This window comes from Oculina patagonica, chromosome 14 (genome assembly GCF_052425735.1).
Source record: "Oculina patagonica isolate OP01 chromosome 14, crgOcupat, whole genome shotgun sequence".
In the NCBI taxonomy this organism is placed as follows: Eukaryota; Metazoa; Cnidaria; class Anthozoa; order Scleractinia; family Oculinidae; genus Oculina; species Oculina patagonica.
The window spans coordinates 6,804,456-6,820,968 of record NC_135771.1 but is presented as its reverse complement, the minus strand read 5'-3'; the positions used below and the strand labels follow the sequence as shown (position 1 = coordinate 6,820,968).

The 16,513-nt window shown below is 37.2% G+C and overlaps 1 protein-coding gene and 1 long non-coding RNA gene across 4 annotated transcripts; one reads left to right on the top strand and one right to left on the bottom strand.

Annotated features, from left to right (window-relative positions):
- The first annotated feature begins 691 nt into the window (after positions 1 to 691).
- Positions 692 to 6,181, top strand: LOC144638371 (uncharacterized). Of its 3 annotated transcripts, XR_013567908.1 has the most exons (4): positions 692 to 826; positions 942 to 1,073; positions 4,344 to 4,648; positions 5,565 to 6,181. It is a non-coding gene; the product is annotated as an uncharacterized LOC144638371 (long non-coding RNA). The 3 variants fall into 3 exon arrangements; XR_013567909.1 differs by lacking the exon at positions 942 to 1,073; XR_013567907.1 differs by lacking the exons at positions 4,344 to 4,648; positions 5,565 to 6,181 and adding an exon at positions 3,877 to 3,949.
- Positions 6,182 to 14,265: 8,084 nt separating this feature from the next.
- LOC144638235 (carbohydrate sulfotransferase 11-like) lies at positions 14,266 to 16,200 on the bottom strand. Its single transcript, XM_078497448.1, has 2 exons — positions 15,670 to 16,200; positions 14,266 to 15,162 (listed from the first exon to the last, which is right to left on the bottom strand). Exons 1-2 carry the CDS (start codon positions 15,934 to 15,936, stop codon positions 14,362 to 14,364), a joined length of 1,068 nt encoding a protein of 355 aa, XP_078353574.1. The 5' UTR covers positions 15,937 to 16,200; the 3' UTR covers positions 14,266 to 14,361.
- Positions 16,201 to 16,513: the final 313 nt, after the last annotated feature.

Below are 16,513 nucleotides of genomic sequence, written 5' to 3'. Positions count from 1 at the left end.
GAAAGTTCTGTGTCTCCATGACAAATGACATAATTTCGTGTAATTCCTATTTTAACGCACAAAGCTTTCCGAACCGAATCGATGCGAACCGAAGAATACTCACGGTAAATTTTATTGATATAACGAAACGAGAAAGCGAGTGTACCCAGTCTAAAGACAAGAATCGCCTATAATACCACGTGCTTTAGTAGAACAAGCTAAGGCTAATCACAAAATAACTGTAAGAAAGGAAAAATTGACCTCGACTGAATCGCTTAAGCGTAAAATATGCAAATTTTGGACAATCACGAAACCGGCGCCAATATCAAAAGCTGCACACATCGAGCAACCTAATATCTCTCTATTCGTAAGAGTAAAAAACGAACTAAACCAAGTTTAGTGCAGGAAAGTCTATGTTTCAACGTTTTGCGAAAACCCAGGTTGTGAAACTACTCCAAAACCGAAACGGTTGAATCACAAATCCAACGACCGAACGACGAAGCGCTTCACAAAACTTGAATTCATAAACAAGTTGAAATGTTATTATTGTTTTGTACCTGGCCTTTGATTGGCTCAAACCGCAAAAGGTTGAATATCCTGTTCCCGTTCTGAACTGTGATTGGATAACGTCGTCTTAGTGGACCTGCTTTCAATCGTCGCACTGTAAACAATAGAGAAGATGATTGTTGATTGTTGTTGACTGCCTTTCGGTGTCAATATTTGCATTCGCGCCGAGTGTGTTAGCGAGATGCGAAAAACAACCATGAGGCGGAATGTATGTGGCGTTGGATGGCAGTTATGGATGGCTGTAAAAAAACAGGCTCTGATCACATCAGTGGAAGCAAAGGTATGGAGCTGATTACTGATACTAATTACTAATAACTATGCAAAACGCACTAAAGATTACTAAGACCTTCGCTAGACACTGATAATGGCCGCAATGTTCTTTATTTTCTTGCCAGATATTTTTCAGCAGAATGTCCATCGATCTGCTGGACAGCTTTGACACCGGGTGCAGATTTGAACATAACAACTCGAATTGTAATTCATCTAAACTCAGAGCATCCTTGACTTGCATTACACGGAGAACGAAGGTATTTCTGTCTACTTTCGACGCCTTTAAGGGGAAATAAAACTAGAAACCTCTCAGATTTAAACAACAATACCCACATCATATTTTTAAGTGAACAGATAAATAATGAGCACTCAATCCGCGAAAAGCTATTTCCCATAAAATGAACTCGCAGTATCTACTATATTTGAATTTTAATTTTAACACGGAGTCGACAAAACGCGTTATTCCACTAAACTTTCTATAAAACAGGGCAAAATATTTCTCTTTGGAAATCAAGGTCGGCTCCGAAGGCGAGCCAGCATGGCGGATCCAAGGACTGCCGCCCGTAAACGTTTTATAAAAACTACTACTACTACTACAGAATTAGCTATGATCATTTTTACAGCATCCGACATCGATGAGGTTGTTTAAATATTAAGGCATGAAACAAACACTGGCAGGCCTTTAATTTACTGTAAATCGAACGACCAGTTCCAGTGTTTTCAGTTCCAGTATTTTCAGTAATTCCTCCAATGTTATCTCGCTTTTGAACGTAGCTGTGTTTAGCATAAATGTTGTTTGATGTAATGTATGTGAAATGATTCATATATGAACTGCGGATGTATGTGAAAGTGATAAATGATCATCGCAGTGAATTTCCAATATAAGCAATTGGAATAAAGAAGCCTGAAAAAAGCCTGAAAAAAAATTCAGGGCTTTAATGTTGTTTATTAATATAAAAGTAATGAATATTAGGGGATTAATAGGGACATCACGACCCAAACAAGACGACTCAGATAACCTCCTGATTCAGCGAACTCTGATAACGGCGGGATATTTGTATAACTGGATAAAATGATACCTGAGATTGTCCAATTTAAGCGTTTGAGTTCGAGTACTTGTTTTAATCAGCATTCTGGTTAACAAATTCTGGGCCAAAAATGTCTATCTTTAAACTCTAAATCGACTTGCGAACTAGAAATCATGATAACAATAATCTTAATAATCTTTATTTGCTTAAGACGTTGAGAATAAACCAAAACTACACGCTCAAAAATTTTGATAGAGGGGGGCGTAAGCTTTAGGGGGGTCCGGAAACCGCAAAACCGCACACCGCATCAAATTTTACCAAAATACCAATTACCAAAACCGCAGTTTCAAATGACCAACAATGGTAGATAAGACTGGATCTGGCCTGAAATGTCATCAAGTCAACGTATCATTGGATAAAACAGTTAAACACATCAAGTATTTACTGGAACAGGCTGCAATTACAAACCACAGGACAAGTTTGGTAATAACGAACCCTGATTGTGTAAGCTGATATGCTTTAAAACAAAACACTTGGCTCAAGCTTGTTCTCAGTTAAAACTGAAGCAAAAAAAAAACCGAATGTGAAAGGATCTAGTGGAAACATAAGAGTATCATATTACCGCAGACAATTTTCTCACCGACTACCGCGACCTAAAATTTGTAATAACCGCACACCGCTTAGTCTTGTAAAACCGCAATACCGCAATTTAAAATAAAAATTACCTCAAAACCGCACGATAAATAACGCAAAACCGCATCACCGCAAACCCTTACGCCCCCCTCTTGATAGGAAGGTTGCGTGTAAGTATATCTAAGTGGCACATACTACTACTTCATTCTTTTTAGTGTCCCTAACGAGCTTGCTAAATACTCAGACACTCAAATAAAGTTATTCACTCACTCATTCAACCGTTAAACCACATAATGCTTGGTGTATTGTTTAACTAAAGTGTAAACAGAAACTCCATACAAAATATGCGCATTTGGCAAGATACATGTTAAACAGTTCTGAAATTAATCAAATGTGTTACGTTCAGTTTTAATAGAAAGGGATGTCATGAACTTGAGACGTTATTCGCGCCTCTTTCACATAATGTAAGCTGTGAAGTATTGTGCATCCATATTCAAATGGTTAAAATATTTTTTTGTACGAATAATATATTTTGTAGGCTTTCAAAAAGGCAGCCAAGCATGTCAACTAAAACTTCTTTATTTCTTCTTTTTTCTCCTGTTTTGCAGAAAATAATTCTCAGTTTTGTTGCAAATAAGAGAACATCAAAAGCTTTCATGCAATTCACGTTTTGTTTTAAACCAGTCTTTTGTTAAGTTCATTTTTATTATTTACTTATTTCTAGTAGGTTCTGTGTAGCTAGTAGCATTCTAAGTAGTTTATATAATTTACATTACGTATATATTTTTAATTTCAGTTTTTAATTTGTAAATAAGCGCTGATGAAAGTATCTTATATTGTCATATCGGCGCTACACAAGCTTATTATTACGTATAATGTTAACCACACTTGATAGAACAGAGACTCAAACTAAAAGTGGTTGACAATATAAATCATATGCTATGAGTATCTAAAAAATAAGAGAAAGTTTGATAATAAATGAATAACAAGTTTGTAATAGTTCAACTTAATAATATAATAGTTTAACTTAGTAAACAAGATTGATATCCATTTAAAGCTATCTTGGAAACGTTTTGTTTTAGTTTCTTGACAGTGATCTTGCAGATAATGTTGTTAGTTTAAATCGCTCAGTAATTACCTTAACTTTTAATGTTTGCGTCATTTTTATTTTGTTTACTTTACAAACGTACGCTTTTTAACGAGCTCACTAGCTCTTAGTCGCTACAGGCTCAAATAGAACATTGACCTATTGATTGACTTATATTGACAACGATTGACAATGTATTTGAGTGACAATACCTGTATATTTCTCGATGCACTAAGTAAACCTATTTTTATTCAAAGAAAACACATCATATACGTTCCACACTTGATTAAGTCCCCACCCATCCCTTTATAGGTGATGCACCCCTCAGATTTGTCAAACGTCAGATGCACAAAAGGCGATTGATCTTGTTCAAAATGGCACGTGTGCATGAATATGTTGCATAAACGAAACAACAATGACAATAGCTCTGACAGTTCTAGAAATGTTAGTCAATGGAATTCTCTTTTTAAGTTAAAGAGGCATTTTTGAATTATTGGGTTAGAAGCAAGAAATAAAGTTTTCTTTACACTTGCATGAACTGCTTTAATTTTTAACTCCAATCGTCTAATATTAAGCCAAAATAATAAAAGCATTTCTGGCAATGTTATCTTAATTACTGTAACGAAGAAGCATGATACTAAAATCCGTTCCACTGGTTTCTCACAAGGCTACTACGCCATCCCCCACGCTGCATTTTTTTCTTGTGTTTTGTTGGAAATTAAATAAATGAAGGTGAAAATGAAAGATTCTGTGCTGAGTTACCATCGTTGTTTACCCAGGTATCCCCGTGCCAGTGGCACTCAGTAACCTTTCAAGTAAGATAAGTGAAAACGAGCTGAACTTGAAGTGGAGTAAGCCTGGTGACAGTGGAACACCGCTAATAGATTGCATGGTTTACCAAAGCCATTGAATAAAGATGACTCAGTTCGTTCCCGATTGGAGCTGCGTGAAGTGAGTCAGTAAAGGGGAATTTGATGCAGCTGGAGTGGACACAGGCTATAGTACGAATTTACAGGGAATACCAACAAGTGTAGCGAGGGCTCAAAAGAAGAATTGGTCGTCAATAGAGTGAACGTTTTTGTAGGTAAGCCTACTGGCTACTGTTGAGAAGAACATACATTTGAAATTAAGTTCATTGAAATGCCAGTTTATGTATTGTTTTAGACATCCAATAAAGGATAAAGAATTAATTCTTGATAATAAAATAATGCAAATGTGCAAACGGAAACAGTCGAGACTTGGAGAAAAAGTCAGGCAAATTTCAAAATATAACAGAAAAATACGGAGAACAAGAACAACTTGAGCTTAAGGTTTGCAGGATAAACAGCAAATAATGAGAATAGTGCCCTTTTACCACTGGGCGAAGAGGGGCAATAATTTCTTGCGGTATCTCACTTGTGCAACTTCATGTCGTAAAAACCGCCTAACAGAATTGCATCAAACTTCGCCAAAAAAAGAGCCAAACCATTTTTCTTCAAACTGTAAGAAAATTAATATTAAAATTTCTGGCTATATAAAGCTAGCTTTGCTTAAAATTAGCGGGATGCCATTTATCGTTGCTATAAAATAATAAATAAATAAATAAATAAATAAATAAATGTCTTAATTGAGCACTCCCCCAATGGGGCCTTTTAGGGCCAATGTAAATAAACACTGAAACAAATATTGTAAATGAACATAACATGGCAATAAGGAACAAGGTAATTGTATGGTACAAGATAATGCTATGGTAATTGGGAACAAGTGAAACTACAACCTTGTTATATGTCATCAGTCAGAAGGCTATTTCTGCCTAAGGCTTTACAAAAAACACTTGCCAGGTTTGACAGGCCGCTCTTCCCAAATCATAATCAAATCACTGCGGAACGGAATATTAAAAGCTGAAAAAAAAAACACTGAATACACTGACTTCACTGAGCCGATCTCAAATTCAGAAATGTCTTACGTAAAATACAAATTGCTTTTACGAATCAGCTTTAGCCAATAACTTTATTTTTCAGGTGAATATCCAGAAGAGACAAGCTTTCTTGGATTCCCAATGAACTCATTTCAAGCCAGGATTGACGCCTTATGAGCAAGGGTAGTTATCATAAATTCATTTATTAGACTCACATAGAAGGCCATCAATTAAAAAAAATGCCAATTCTATCCTTTGCTATGAGATATTCCCCGATATTGTTAAAGTTTCGCTTCTTTACTTTATATATTACTGTTAGATCAAAGGCCACGAAGTTGTTAGTAATTTAAGTTCTGTCAAGTGTCAACCTCTTAGAATAAAGACTTTTAATTTTGCAGTGTCAATAAGGCCCGTTTACTGCACAATCAAATAATCCTTTTTCCTTAGACGAAAGCGTTAGAAACTTTAGCATATTTATGCTGAACTTAAGAGATCTTGAAGGCTTGAGGTCCAAGCATTAAGCAGAGTATTGTAGTACATTCAAAAACATAACTGATTTTAGACCGAATAGTTTACAGCAAACGTCATTCAATATGACCATTGTTTTTAGCTGTGTTAACCAAAGTAACAGAACAATAGTACAACAGAGCAATAGACAAGAAAAGACAATCTATTTATTGTGACCAATTTAATGGAAACGTCGGAGGTTATCCTCTCCTCATCAAGGACGTTTCTATCGCACTTATTGTTGAAGGATATTCAATGTTTAAATGCTTTGAGAAAGGCAGACAGGAAGGTTTGCACTGCCAAAATTTATACATAAGTCATCTTCTGGTACTGTTCTTACACGTTGTCATAGCTTACCATTCGGCAGGTGCTACACCTATCGTAAGATAAGTTGTGCTCATCGCTACTTGATTAAAAGGCATGTCAGTCGGGAAACATTCCAATCATTTTCGTAACGTCGGGAAGCAGAGTCGAAAAGTCATTCCTGAAGGCCCCGTTTCTCCATTTTGGTAACTCGCAACTTCTCACTTCTAAGGCCATTTATAAATATAAAATACAACCAGATGCAGATTAAACGTATTTCCCACGACTTTCAGGCAGAGGAACACCGATTAATTACGTCCTCTGGGTTCCACGAGCTTCTATTCAATGTGATGTTTGGAAACTAAACTTGCTCATTACCTTAACCCTCGGACGTACAAGCAAATTTATACCCTCACTATGGTACAATGTTTTCGTTCTACAAACACGTAGCCAATAATTTTGCACTGAGTAGAAAGCCCTTAACTTATTCGACATTACATAATTTTTGTTGGCTGTGACGACATATGACATCACATGAAGTGTTATAGCCGCCATCTTGGATCTGCCATCTTGAATTTCACCATTTCTTAGAAAGCAAGAAAATAACTGAAACTGATACAAAATCAAGCCAAAATAAATGCTTATGGAATATAAAATTCAGCAAATCGTACAATTTTTTTTGAAAAGACTAAAACAAATAAAGAAAAATGACAAAATTGCCGATTTTTGGCCAGCTCCGCTTGTAATTTTGACGTTGCCATGGCAACGTCAAAAATCATAAACACATCGTTGACATACCAAAATTTCTTCAAGGAATGAATGAACAGCTACTTAGAGTTTCAGAATTATAGAGTAAATTTTCTTTAAAATTTCGGAAAAAAATTTTCTCGCCCCTTCCGTCTGAGAATTAAATGTTTACTTTAGTTTGTCTCGCGTGTACTTGTCCAGTACCGTTTGAAAGAAATGTCGATGTCTACAATATCTTTCCCACGCGTCTTCCTATGAAATTCACTCCAACCGTCTTTGAATTCTTAATCTCCAAACCTTTGTACTATTTCAAGGTCCGTTCAGTAAAGGGATAGTTTCACAGTTCGGCGCCTCTCCAAGCTATGACGTGAGCAAACTCAATTTCATTTCGGGTACGATTAGATAACTCTTGCGTGTGTCCATAACAAAACCTTTTGGCCAAAAGAACTCGCTGTTCAAAGAACTCAATGTTCAAGTGGACAGACAAACGTATGCACTGCTAAAAGCTGAGTTTTATAAAATTATCGCCTAGTATTGGTATACGTACTATCTGGTGCTTTACCTATCGCAAGGTGTCTTGAGCACATCGCAACTTCATTTCAAAACATTATCAATCGCCAAGTTAACATGTACTTGGGAAGTCAAAAAGGTCCCATTGAAGCATTTCTGTCATTCTTGTAACGTCGCAAGCAGAGTCGAAAAGTCATTCGCGAAAGCGTCGTTAAGTCCTCGACTTTGGTAAGTCGCCATTCATTCGTATCAATTCCTCTTCTAAGGCCATTTATAAATACAAAAGACATCCGGCTGCAGATTGAACATATTTTCCACGACTTTGTAGGCAAAAGAACTTCAATTATACGCCGCAAAAGACGTTTTTCTGTAGGAATGCAGTATTGGTCTTTCAATATATAATGAGCAAACTTGTGCTTGGAGAGTCACACAATACCTATAAAAACATTTCTGTAACTTTCGTAACGTCACCGGTAGAGTTGAAAAGTTATTCCTGAAGGTGTCGTTCCTCGACTTAATTTATTCTTCTTTCGTTCGAATCAATTCCTCTTTTATGATCATTTTATACAACAGACACCCAGACGCAGATTAAACATATTTTCCACGGCTTTGCAGGTAGAAGAACATCGAAATGCTGACTGTACTGTTACAACTGTAGGGATCTTGCAGAGCATTATGAAATTGTTCTGGTAAATATAGGGATATGAAAAAATATGGGATTTATCGGGTCAATTGAAGCCCTGTGACATCACTGCAGAAACCGAGCCAGCACTTTAATCATGATGCAGCTAAACATTTGCAAAAACCCGCGGAGTTCTTTCATTTAAGTAACGTCAAAAGCTATGTCGAAGAGTCATTCCTGAAGCCGTCGTTTCTCGACTTTGGTAAGTCGCCATTCATTCATATCAATTCCTCTTCAAAGACCATCGCCTGGCATTGGTTGACATACTATCTGGTGCTTTACCTATCGCAAGATGTCTTGAGCACATCGCAACTGCATTTCAAAACATTATCAATCGCCAAGTTAACATGTACTTGGGAAGTCAAAAGGGTCCCATTGAAGCATTTCTGTCATTCTTGTAACGTCGCAAGCAGAGTCGGAAAATCATATTTAAAATGGTCGTTCGTCGGCTTTTGTAAGTCGCCATTCATTCGTATCAATTCCTCTTCTAAGGCCATTTATAAATACAAAAGACATCCATCCGGCTGCAGACTATTTCCACGACTTTGTAGGCAGAAGAACCTTAATTATACACCGCAAAAGACGTTTTTCTGTCGGAATACAGTATTGGTATTTCATTGAGCAAACTTGTGCTTAAAGAGTCACACAATACCTATAAAAACATTTCTGTCGACAACTTTCGTAACGTAGATTTGAAAAGTTATTCCTGAAGGTGTCGTTCCTCAATGTAATCTAGTCTCCTTTCGTTCGTTTCAATCCCTCTTTTATGATCATTTAATGCAAAAGACATCCGGATGCAGATTAAACATATTTTCCACGGCTTTTCAGGCAGCAGAACATTGAAATGCTGATTGTACTGCATAGGGCTTGTTGTCTTTGTGAAAATTTACTAAATTAGACGTAACTAAAGAGCCTGCCTCTTTCCTTTCTGTTTTAATGACGTTACAACTGTAGAGTTCTGACAAAGCATTATGAAACTGTAAATATAGGGATATCTAAAATGTCAACTTGGCAATGCAGTAATGTAAAATAGGCGGTACCTAAACGTGAAACTCGACGTGAATTTTGCAGTGCAGAAAAGTGAATTAATTGGGAATGGAGAAACGTGCATTTTGCGGAGTATCAAGAGGTAAAAACTTAAACGTGAAATTGGCAGTAAAAAACGTGAAATTGCCATTGCGCGAACGTGAACTTGTCAGTGGAAAGACAAGAAATTGACAGTACAGAAACGTTAAATTGGCTTTGTAGACACGTGCAACTGGCAGTGCAGAAATAACGGAAAATTTCAAATTGGCAGTGCACAGAAATGTCAAATTGGAAGTGCAGAAACTTGAAATTTACAATGTGGGAATATGAACTTGGCGGTTAAGAAACGTGAAATTGGCAGGACAGTAAAGTGTACTTTGCAGTGCAGAAATTGGCATTGTAGAAACGTGAAATTAACAGTATAAACATGAAATTGGCAGTACAGAAACGTTAAATTGGTTGTGTAGAAACGTGCAATTGGCAGTGAGGAAATGTGAAATTTGCAGTGCAGGAATTGAATACCATGGCAGAAAATTTCAAAATGACAATGCAAAACTTGAAATTGCCATTGCGCGAACGTGAACTTGTCAGTGGAGAGACAAGAAATTGAAAAGTACTGAAACGTTAAATTGGCTTTGTGCACACGTGCAACTGGCAGTGCAGAAATAACAGAAAATTTCAAATTGGCTGTGCACAGAAATGTCAAATTGGAAGTGCAGAAACTTGAAATTTGCAATGTGGGAATGTGAACTTGGCGGTTAAGAAACGTGAAATTGGCAGGACAGTAAAGTGTACTTTGCAGTGCAGAAATTGGCATTGTAGAAACGTGAAATTAACAGTATAAACATGAAATTGGCAGTACAGAAACGTTAAATTGGTTGTGTAGAAACGTGCAATTGGCAGTGAGGAAATGTGAAATTTGCAGTGCAGGAATTGAATACCATGGCAGAAAATTTCAAAATGACGATGGAAAACTTAAAATTGACAATGCGGGAATGTGAACTTGGAAGCGAAAAAAAAAAAGAGAAATTGGCAGTACAGAAAAGTGAACTTTGCAGTGCAGAAATTGGCAAAGTAAAGACGTGAAATTGGCGCTCCAGAAATGTTAAATTGACAATGAGGGAACGTAAACTGGACAGTGCAAAAATTAAGTGAAATTGACAGTGTAAGAACATGAAATTGACTGTGTATTAATAAGAAGTTGGCAGTGCAACAAAGTCGGAAATATTGGCAGTGAAGAAATATGAAAAATGCTAGTGCAGAAACGTGAGATTTTTACCTGGTATAAATAATTTTAAGGTCGAACTTTGAACGTTTTAATAAGCCAGATTCATAACCAGATCAGAGGAAATATTTACTAGAATAACTGAAAACGGTAAGAATTAATGTTAAAGTTTTATTAGCGCGTTGACATGCTGCCTAATGTTCCTTCGTAATATGAATATTTACACCTAATATTTTATCCTAAGTTTGTTCAGTCTTTTCCTCAATTTTCTTTACAAAGGTTCCTACATTATCAATAATAATCATCGAACATACTCATGTATCTTCTAAAAATAAGCTTTATATTGTTTTGCAACATGTATATGTACATATGTACATCCAATTTTCTTATTTATAGGGTGCAAACTTTTTACCTTGGAGATATAGAGGTGATATACAGTGTAATTATTAAGTTAATAAGTTATGATAAAAACGTAAAATTTGTTATTAGGCTATAAATAGCCTTAAGGTATCAATGCTAGAGTTTCTTGGTGAATGCAGTCGGTAGGGATATATAAAACAGAAATTGTAACTGTAATTTAAAGTGTGTGTAGATTACGTTTATAGGCATGAAAATTTAAACTTTTTTTTAAAAAAATGTACTAAAAAAGATTGTAATAAAAAAGTTTCGATTACATGTATCCATGTGTTTTCATCGTGATTCCGAATCACAAAGGCGGGTTGGGAGAACTCAAACGTTCTGTTAAGGCATTGGTTTCCATAAACTACTTTGATTTTTTCGCATACCCCTCCCTTGAGTTAATCGATCTCAGAGACTCAAAGGATGTGACGGGGCCGTTACATTGACGGTATAATGTATAATGAGGGTCCTGAAGGGGTAAAATGGGAGCTGGGATTTGCCTCTTTTTGGGCTGGGAAAATGGGATTCGTGCACTGGGACTGGGATTTTACCACTGGAAATGGGAAAAAACACTTTGAAAAATGGGAATGGAATTTCACTTCTTTGTGAAAATAAAGTAAAAAACAGGTCTCCACGGACTCCCCATGTGCCTTGTGGTCGCCGGCGTCGCATTAGCGCCTTCAAATTATATTTTTTTTTCTCACAAGCATGTATTTAAAGGATTTACCCTTTTTTAAAAAAGAGCTGATCGGAGGGTTTTTTAAAATTTGTTTTCAGCATTAATTTTGTTTAAGGCTCCAATGCTCTCATTTAATTCAACAAAATTGTCAGGTCAGACATGTCAAGGTCGTAGTTTTCGTCACTGGCACGATCGTCGTCTTTGGTGGTGCGATGTCGTGATAATCTTCCATAACCGGCGGAGCAGGGGGGAAGGGGAGCTGTGGACCCCCGAAACGAAAATTTGGCGGGTGCACGCAGCCCCCCCACGTTTTGGTGCAAAAAATATCGCAATAGCGTAAAATAGGTTTGTCAAGCAATTCCGTCTCGTGAGTGAGGTGAAACATCTTTGAAACTTCCTTGGACATCCTTGGAAAACTTCGTTTACCTTCATAATAGTTCCAAAATGATCGGAAACGTTTGTATAGACTTCGAACAACAATCGGAGATTCATCGGAAATCTGCGGTGTAAGAAAAACTCCAACAACAAAAGGTTGATAGAACGGAAAAAAATTGCTCCAATATGATAACCTGTCGAGTATTTTTGGGACAGTCTCAGCCCCCCCCCCCCCCCCCCCCCCCCTCCACGTTCCAAAACGCTACGCGCCGCCGCCTCTGTCTTCGACACCGTTGTTTAGAGGTATTGTGTCAGAGAGTCCATCCTCGGAGACCCAGGGGCAGTTAGTGGGGCGAAACGAAGGACTAAATCGGGCAGAAATCGTAGCGACGAAAGTTTTCAAGCACGGCACGAAGTGCACTTCGTGCCGTGCTTGAAAACTTTCGTTGCTTGAAAACTTTCGCTACGATTTCTGCCCGATTTATTCCTTCTTTTCGCCCCACTAACTGCCCCTGGGTCTCCGAGGATGTAGAGTCGTGAACGACAAATATTTCTGCAACTTTTTACAGTGGCTAACAGTACTGGCGGTTTCGAGTCTTCGCGATTCTCTTCAGCTGTTGAGGTAGAGATGTGTTCTCAATTCTATTCCCGGCAGTAGAATGTTTTGTGACCTTTTTATAGATAGACCGTTAGGGTTGAGGATCGAATGTGAATCCTTTAAAAACATAGACCGGCGACCACAAGGCACATGGGGAGTGCAGACCTGTCTTTTACTTTATTTTTTTGTGTATGAACTGGGATTTCGACCAAAATTATCCTGGGAACTGGGATTTGGACCAAAATTGGGCTGGGAACTGAGATTTAGGACCCCCCTTCAGGACCCTCTATAATTACTAAGGATGATTTTAACAGACGCGTGCACATGGGGCTGAATTATATCTTACTTTACATGTGTATATGGAGGGTCTTGAAGGGCGGGGGGTTGTTAAAAATCTCATTTCCCATCATTAGTCTACTCCCTGAAATCTCCCTTCGGTGCCAGGCGCAGGAGGAACGAGTCCAGAATAACTTGCGTACGCATGCTCAGAAATCCGTCATCCCCCCCACCCCAAAAAAAGCGGGGGGGGGGGGGGAAGAAACCAAATCATATACAAAAAATCCTTTGGAAACGCGCACGCACAGATGATAAATTCAAAAATTTAGTACTTGTGGATTGATTGATTGGTTTGCTTTGAGCATGCACGTGCAAGTTATCCTGGACTTTCCCTTCTCTCACCTTGGTTCAACCCCTTTATAGGGCGCAGAATGTTCAGTTCAGGGACTGGACTATCCAAAATAATGTTTTTATTTCTGCTAGTTATTATCACTAATGCTGTTAAGAACATCACTTTTCATTTGTTCGTTTGTCGTGTAGAGAATTAGAAATTTTTAGTGGCTTAAACTGAAGCTTTCAAGTTTTTCTTCCTTAAAAAAAAAAAAAAAAAAAAAAAAGGGCGCGGTGAATAAAGAGGGGTTTCTCCCCCCCCCCCCATAAAAAAAAAAAAAAAAAAAAAAAAAAAAAAAAAAAAAAAAATATATATATAAAAAAAAAAGAAAAAAAAATAAAAAAAAAAAAAAAAAAAAAAATAAAAAAAATAAAATAAAAAAAAAAAAAAAAAAAAAAAAAAATAAAAAAAATAAAAAATTAAAAATTCAAATGTTCTAAAACTCTCTTACCTATCAATACCCTGACTGAATACAACCTTAACTATGAAACTGGGGAATATCACTTGGGGGAAATTATCTGTTGGCCCACCAATAAATTGTCCGCATGATCTCATCGGACAAAACACAATGCGTGTTACAAAATCAGATGACGGGTATCAGACATAACACACGGATTAGTTTTCCCATTTGATATCCGTGGCCCCATTTTTTAGAGGAGTGCAAAACACAGTCATTTTTTAAGGTCTATCTTGCTAATCAAATCACAGTGTTAAAAATGAGAAATTCTTCGAAGGCTAATAAAATTAATAAACCCCCTTCTGGCTTGCTGTTATATTGAAGGATAGTGCCCTTGACTGATAGATTGTCATCAAAATTTCACAGTTACTTTCGAAGCTTCCTTTCTTGGCCAACTATTCATTTTTGGACAATTTTTAGCCTCGGGCATTCTCCTTCAATATACCATGCAGCCGTCGAAAAAGCTGTATCACGGCTGTATCACGTTATGTGTTTATACCAATCGTGCGCGAAAAATATTTTATGAATTTCAACCATTGATACGGCTTCAATACAGAACACCACCCGAATCAAAAAAGATACACGAATGCATTAAAATACAATATTTGGTGATAAAATTGAGTTCAACATCTTGTAAAAAAGGTACTTTAATATCTCAAAACTGCTGTTATAAGATAACAACATGTGCTATAAATGTATAACTGAAGATTTTTGAAACGCAACGTTTACGACGAACCTAACAAGTTTGCCAAGGGCCCGGGAAAAGGATAGCCAAACGCTTCGAAACTGCCTTGATACACATGCCAAAGGCGCTTTATCCAATCTTTTGGTATCTGTGAGTAGTACTGTACTAGTTCATCTTTAGTTTTTGCTGGAATAATCTTTGGAAATTTCAGCTGAGTTAAGTTGGCTTGCTCAAGAACATACTTAGAGTCCTCTTCTAGATTTTCATAATGCCCTATAAAGTCATACTTAATGTCGCAAAACCCGCATATATCCTCATAAGTCTTCCAGTGCCAATCTTCTTTTTCACCTCCATTTATTATGTACTCTACGAATTCTGGCCACTTCACACCGTAACCACTCTGCAGATCTGCCTGGGAAGCGTTGGGCCTAAAGTTTTGAATAATCTTTCTCCCATACACTGTGATGTAGGGATCTTTGTCAACTGGTCTCGGATGCACATATTTATCTTTGTACGCCGATAAAAGCCGCTCAAAAGGTTCTCGTACAAACATGAATTTGTAGAAATTTTGAAGCATTTGCTGTGCTTTTTCTGGTGGAAACTGGTTCACAGTAGGGCCATACGGCCCAGATCCCCCCAACAGGGGCATCCATTGACGGGTTGCAACTTTTGGTACGAGGCAGAACATCACTTCGTATTTGTCAAACACGTAGAGGTGCTCTAGAGCCTCCTTACTCGGTTCTTTATGCGTTCTGTTTTCACAAAAATGTCTCAGTCGTTGTTTTTGTTCGAGGTCTCTCTTGCCAGCTTCTCCGCCTTTGTAAGCAGCCGCTTCGTTTCCCTTCAAAACGATAATAATTAAAAAAATTAAATGACTTCTTCATCAACGTTCCCAGGGTTTTCGCACCTTTTTCTGCTAAAAGGACCAGGGGACTAGGTTATGATATCTCCAGGTAGGTGATTTCTGGTTTAATAGACTAATCAAGTTTGAATAGACCACTCTTTATGGTGCTGAGCGCTCGTCTCCTACCGATGTGGCCTGGGTTTGATTCCCAGACCCGGCTTCTTTTGTGGGTTGAGATTGTTGTTGGTTCTCGTCCTTGCTCCGAGTGTTTTTCTGGGTTCTCCGGTTTTCCTTTACCACACAAACCAACACTTCTAAATTCCAATTCGTTCAGGAATACACGGCCCCACAAGCTACAAGCTTTAAACATTGCCGTGTCTAAATAAAAGTAATTTATTTATTTATTTACTTATTTTTTTTATTTTTTTATTCCTCAACTAAATGTCGAAAGTAACTATTACGTTTGTCAGTACTTTCTGAATTGCTGAAAGTTTGTTTACTCACTTTTAATCTGGTTTTGTCCGTGGTGGGGTCACTTTTTGCTTCAGATGCTGATAACGCAATGTCGTTTCTTGCCTCTAATCTGGTTTGGGTCATGCTGGGGTTATTTTTCACTTCAGATGTCGGTAACTCAAAGTCGTTTCTTGCCTCTCCTTTTGGCATCTTTTCTCTCATCATCTCATTTCTTTGGCTCTTATATATAACAATTATTACGAGAATAAAAATAACAACAGCGACGACCACTTTGGGGTTTTTTGATGCTCTCATCATCTTCACTATTTGAAGCAAAATAACTTGATTAATTTTGTGAGACAGAAGCTAGTAAAAACAGATTTGATCACCAAACAAACAAACAAACGAACAAACTCTCTTGACTTTATACTCAACTTGAAGCGTTAAGTTCTAACACAACAAGCAAACGTCAAAAACATAATATAATTATACTTTAGATAGAACAACAATACAACAAGAAAATATAAACAACCAATTGGCTAAAATATTAAAACTTGCTAAATCTTAATTAGTCTAAGAGGAAAAGTGCTTGTTATCCTTTGAGGATTTAACAAGAAAAAATAAACTAAAAATTAACAAATCAAAAATATCTACAACTTAAAGGGTGCTTAGATTGATTATGTTCTCAATGCACATAGCCAAAATATACATAATCTGATTTAAGCCTTACAAGTTAAATTTACGAAATTGAAAGACAGCTCCAAAGAAATACTTTGGAGATGAGAAGTTGATGAACGATAACATATAATCTCTAGGTATCTTTTTGCCCTTCTTGTAACTATCTATCCGCATTTTGGTTACGGCTACTCTTTACCCTTGATCGACATTCATTGTT

Coding starts and splice junctions, on each gene's coding strand:
- LOC144638235 (XM_078497448.1), bottom strand. CDS start 15,936: ATGATGAGAGCATCAAAAAACCCCAAAGTGGTCGTCGCTGTTGTTATT. Junction 15,163..15,669: donor CGGACAAAACCAGATTAAAA/GTGAGTAAACAA, acceptor ATCGTTTTGAAG/GGAAACGAAGCGGCTGCTTA.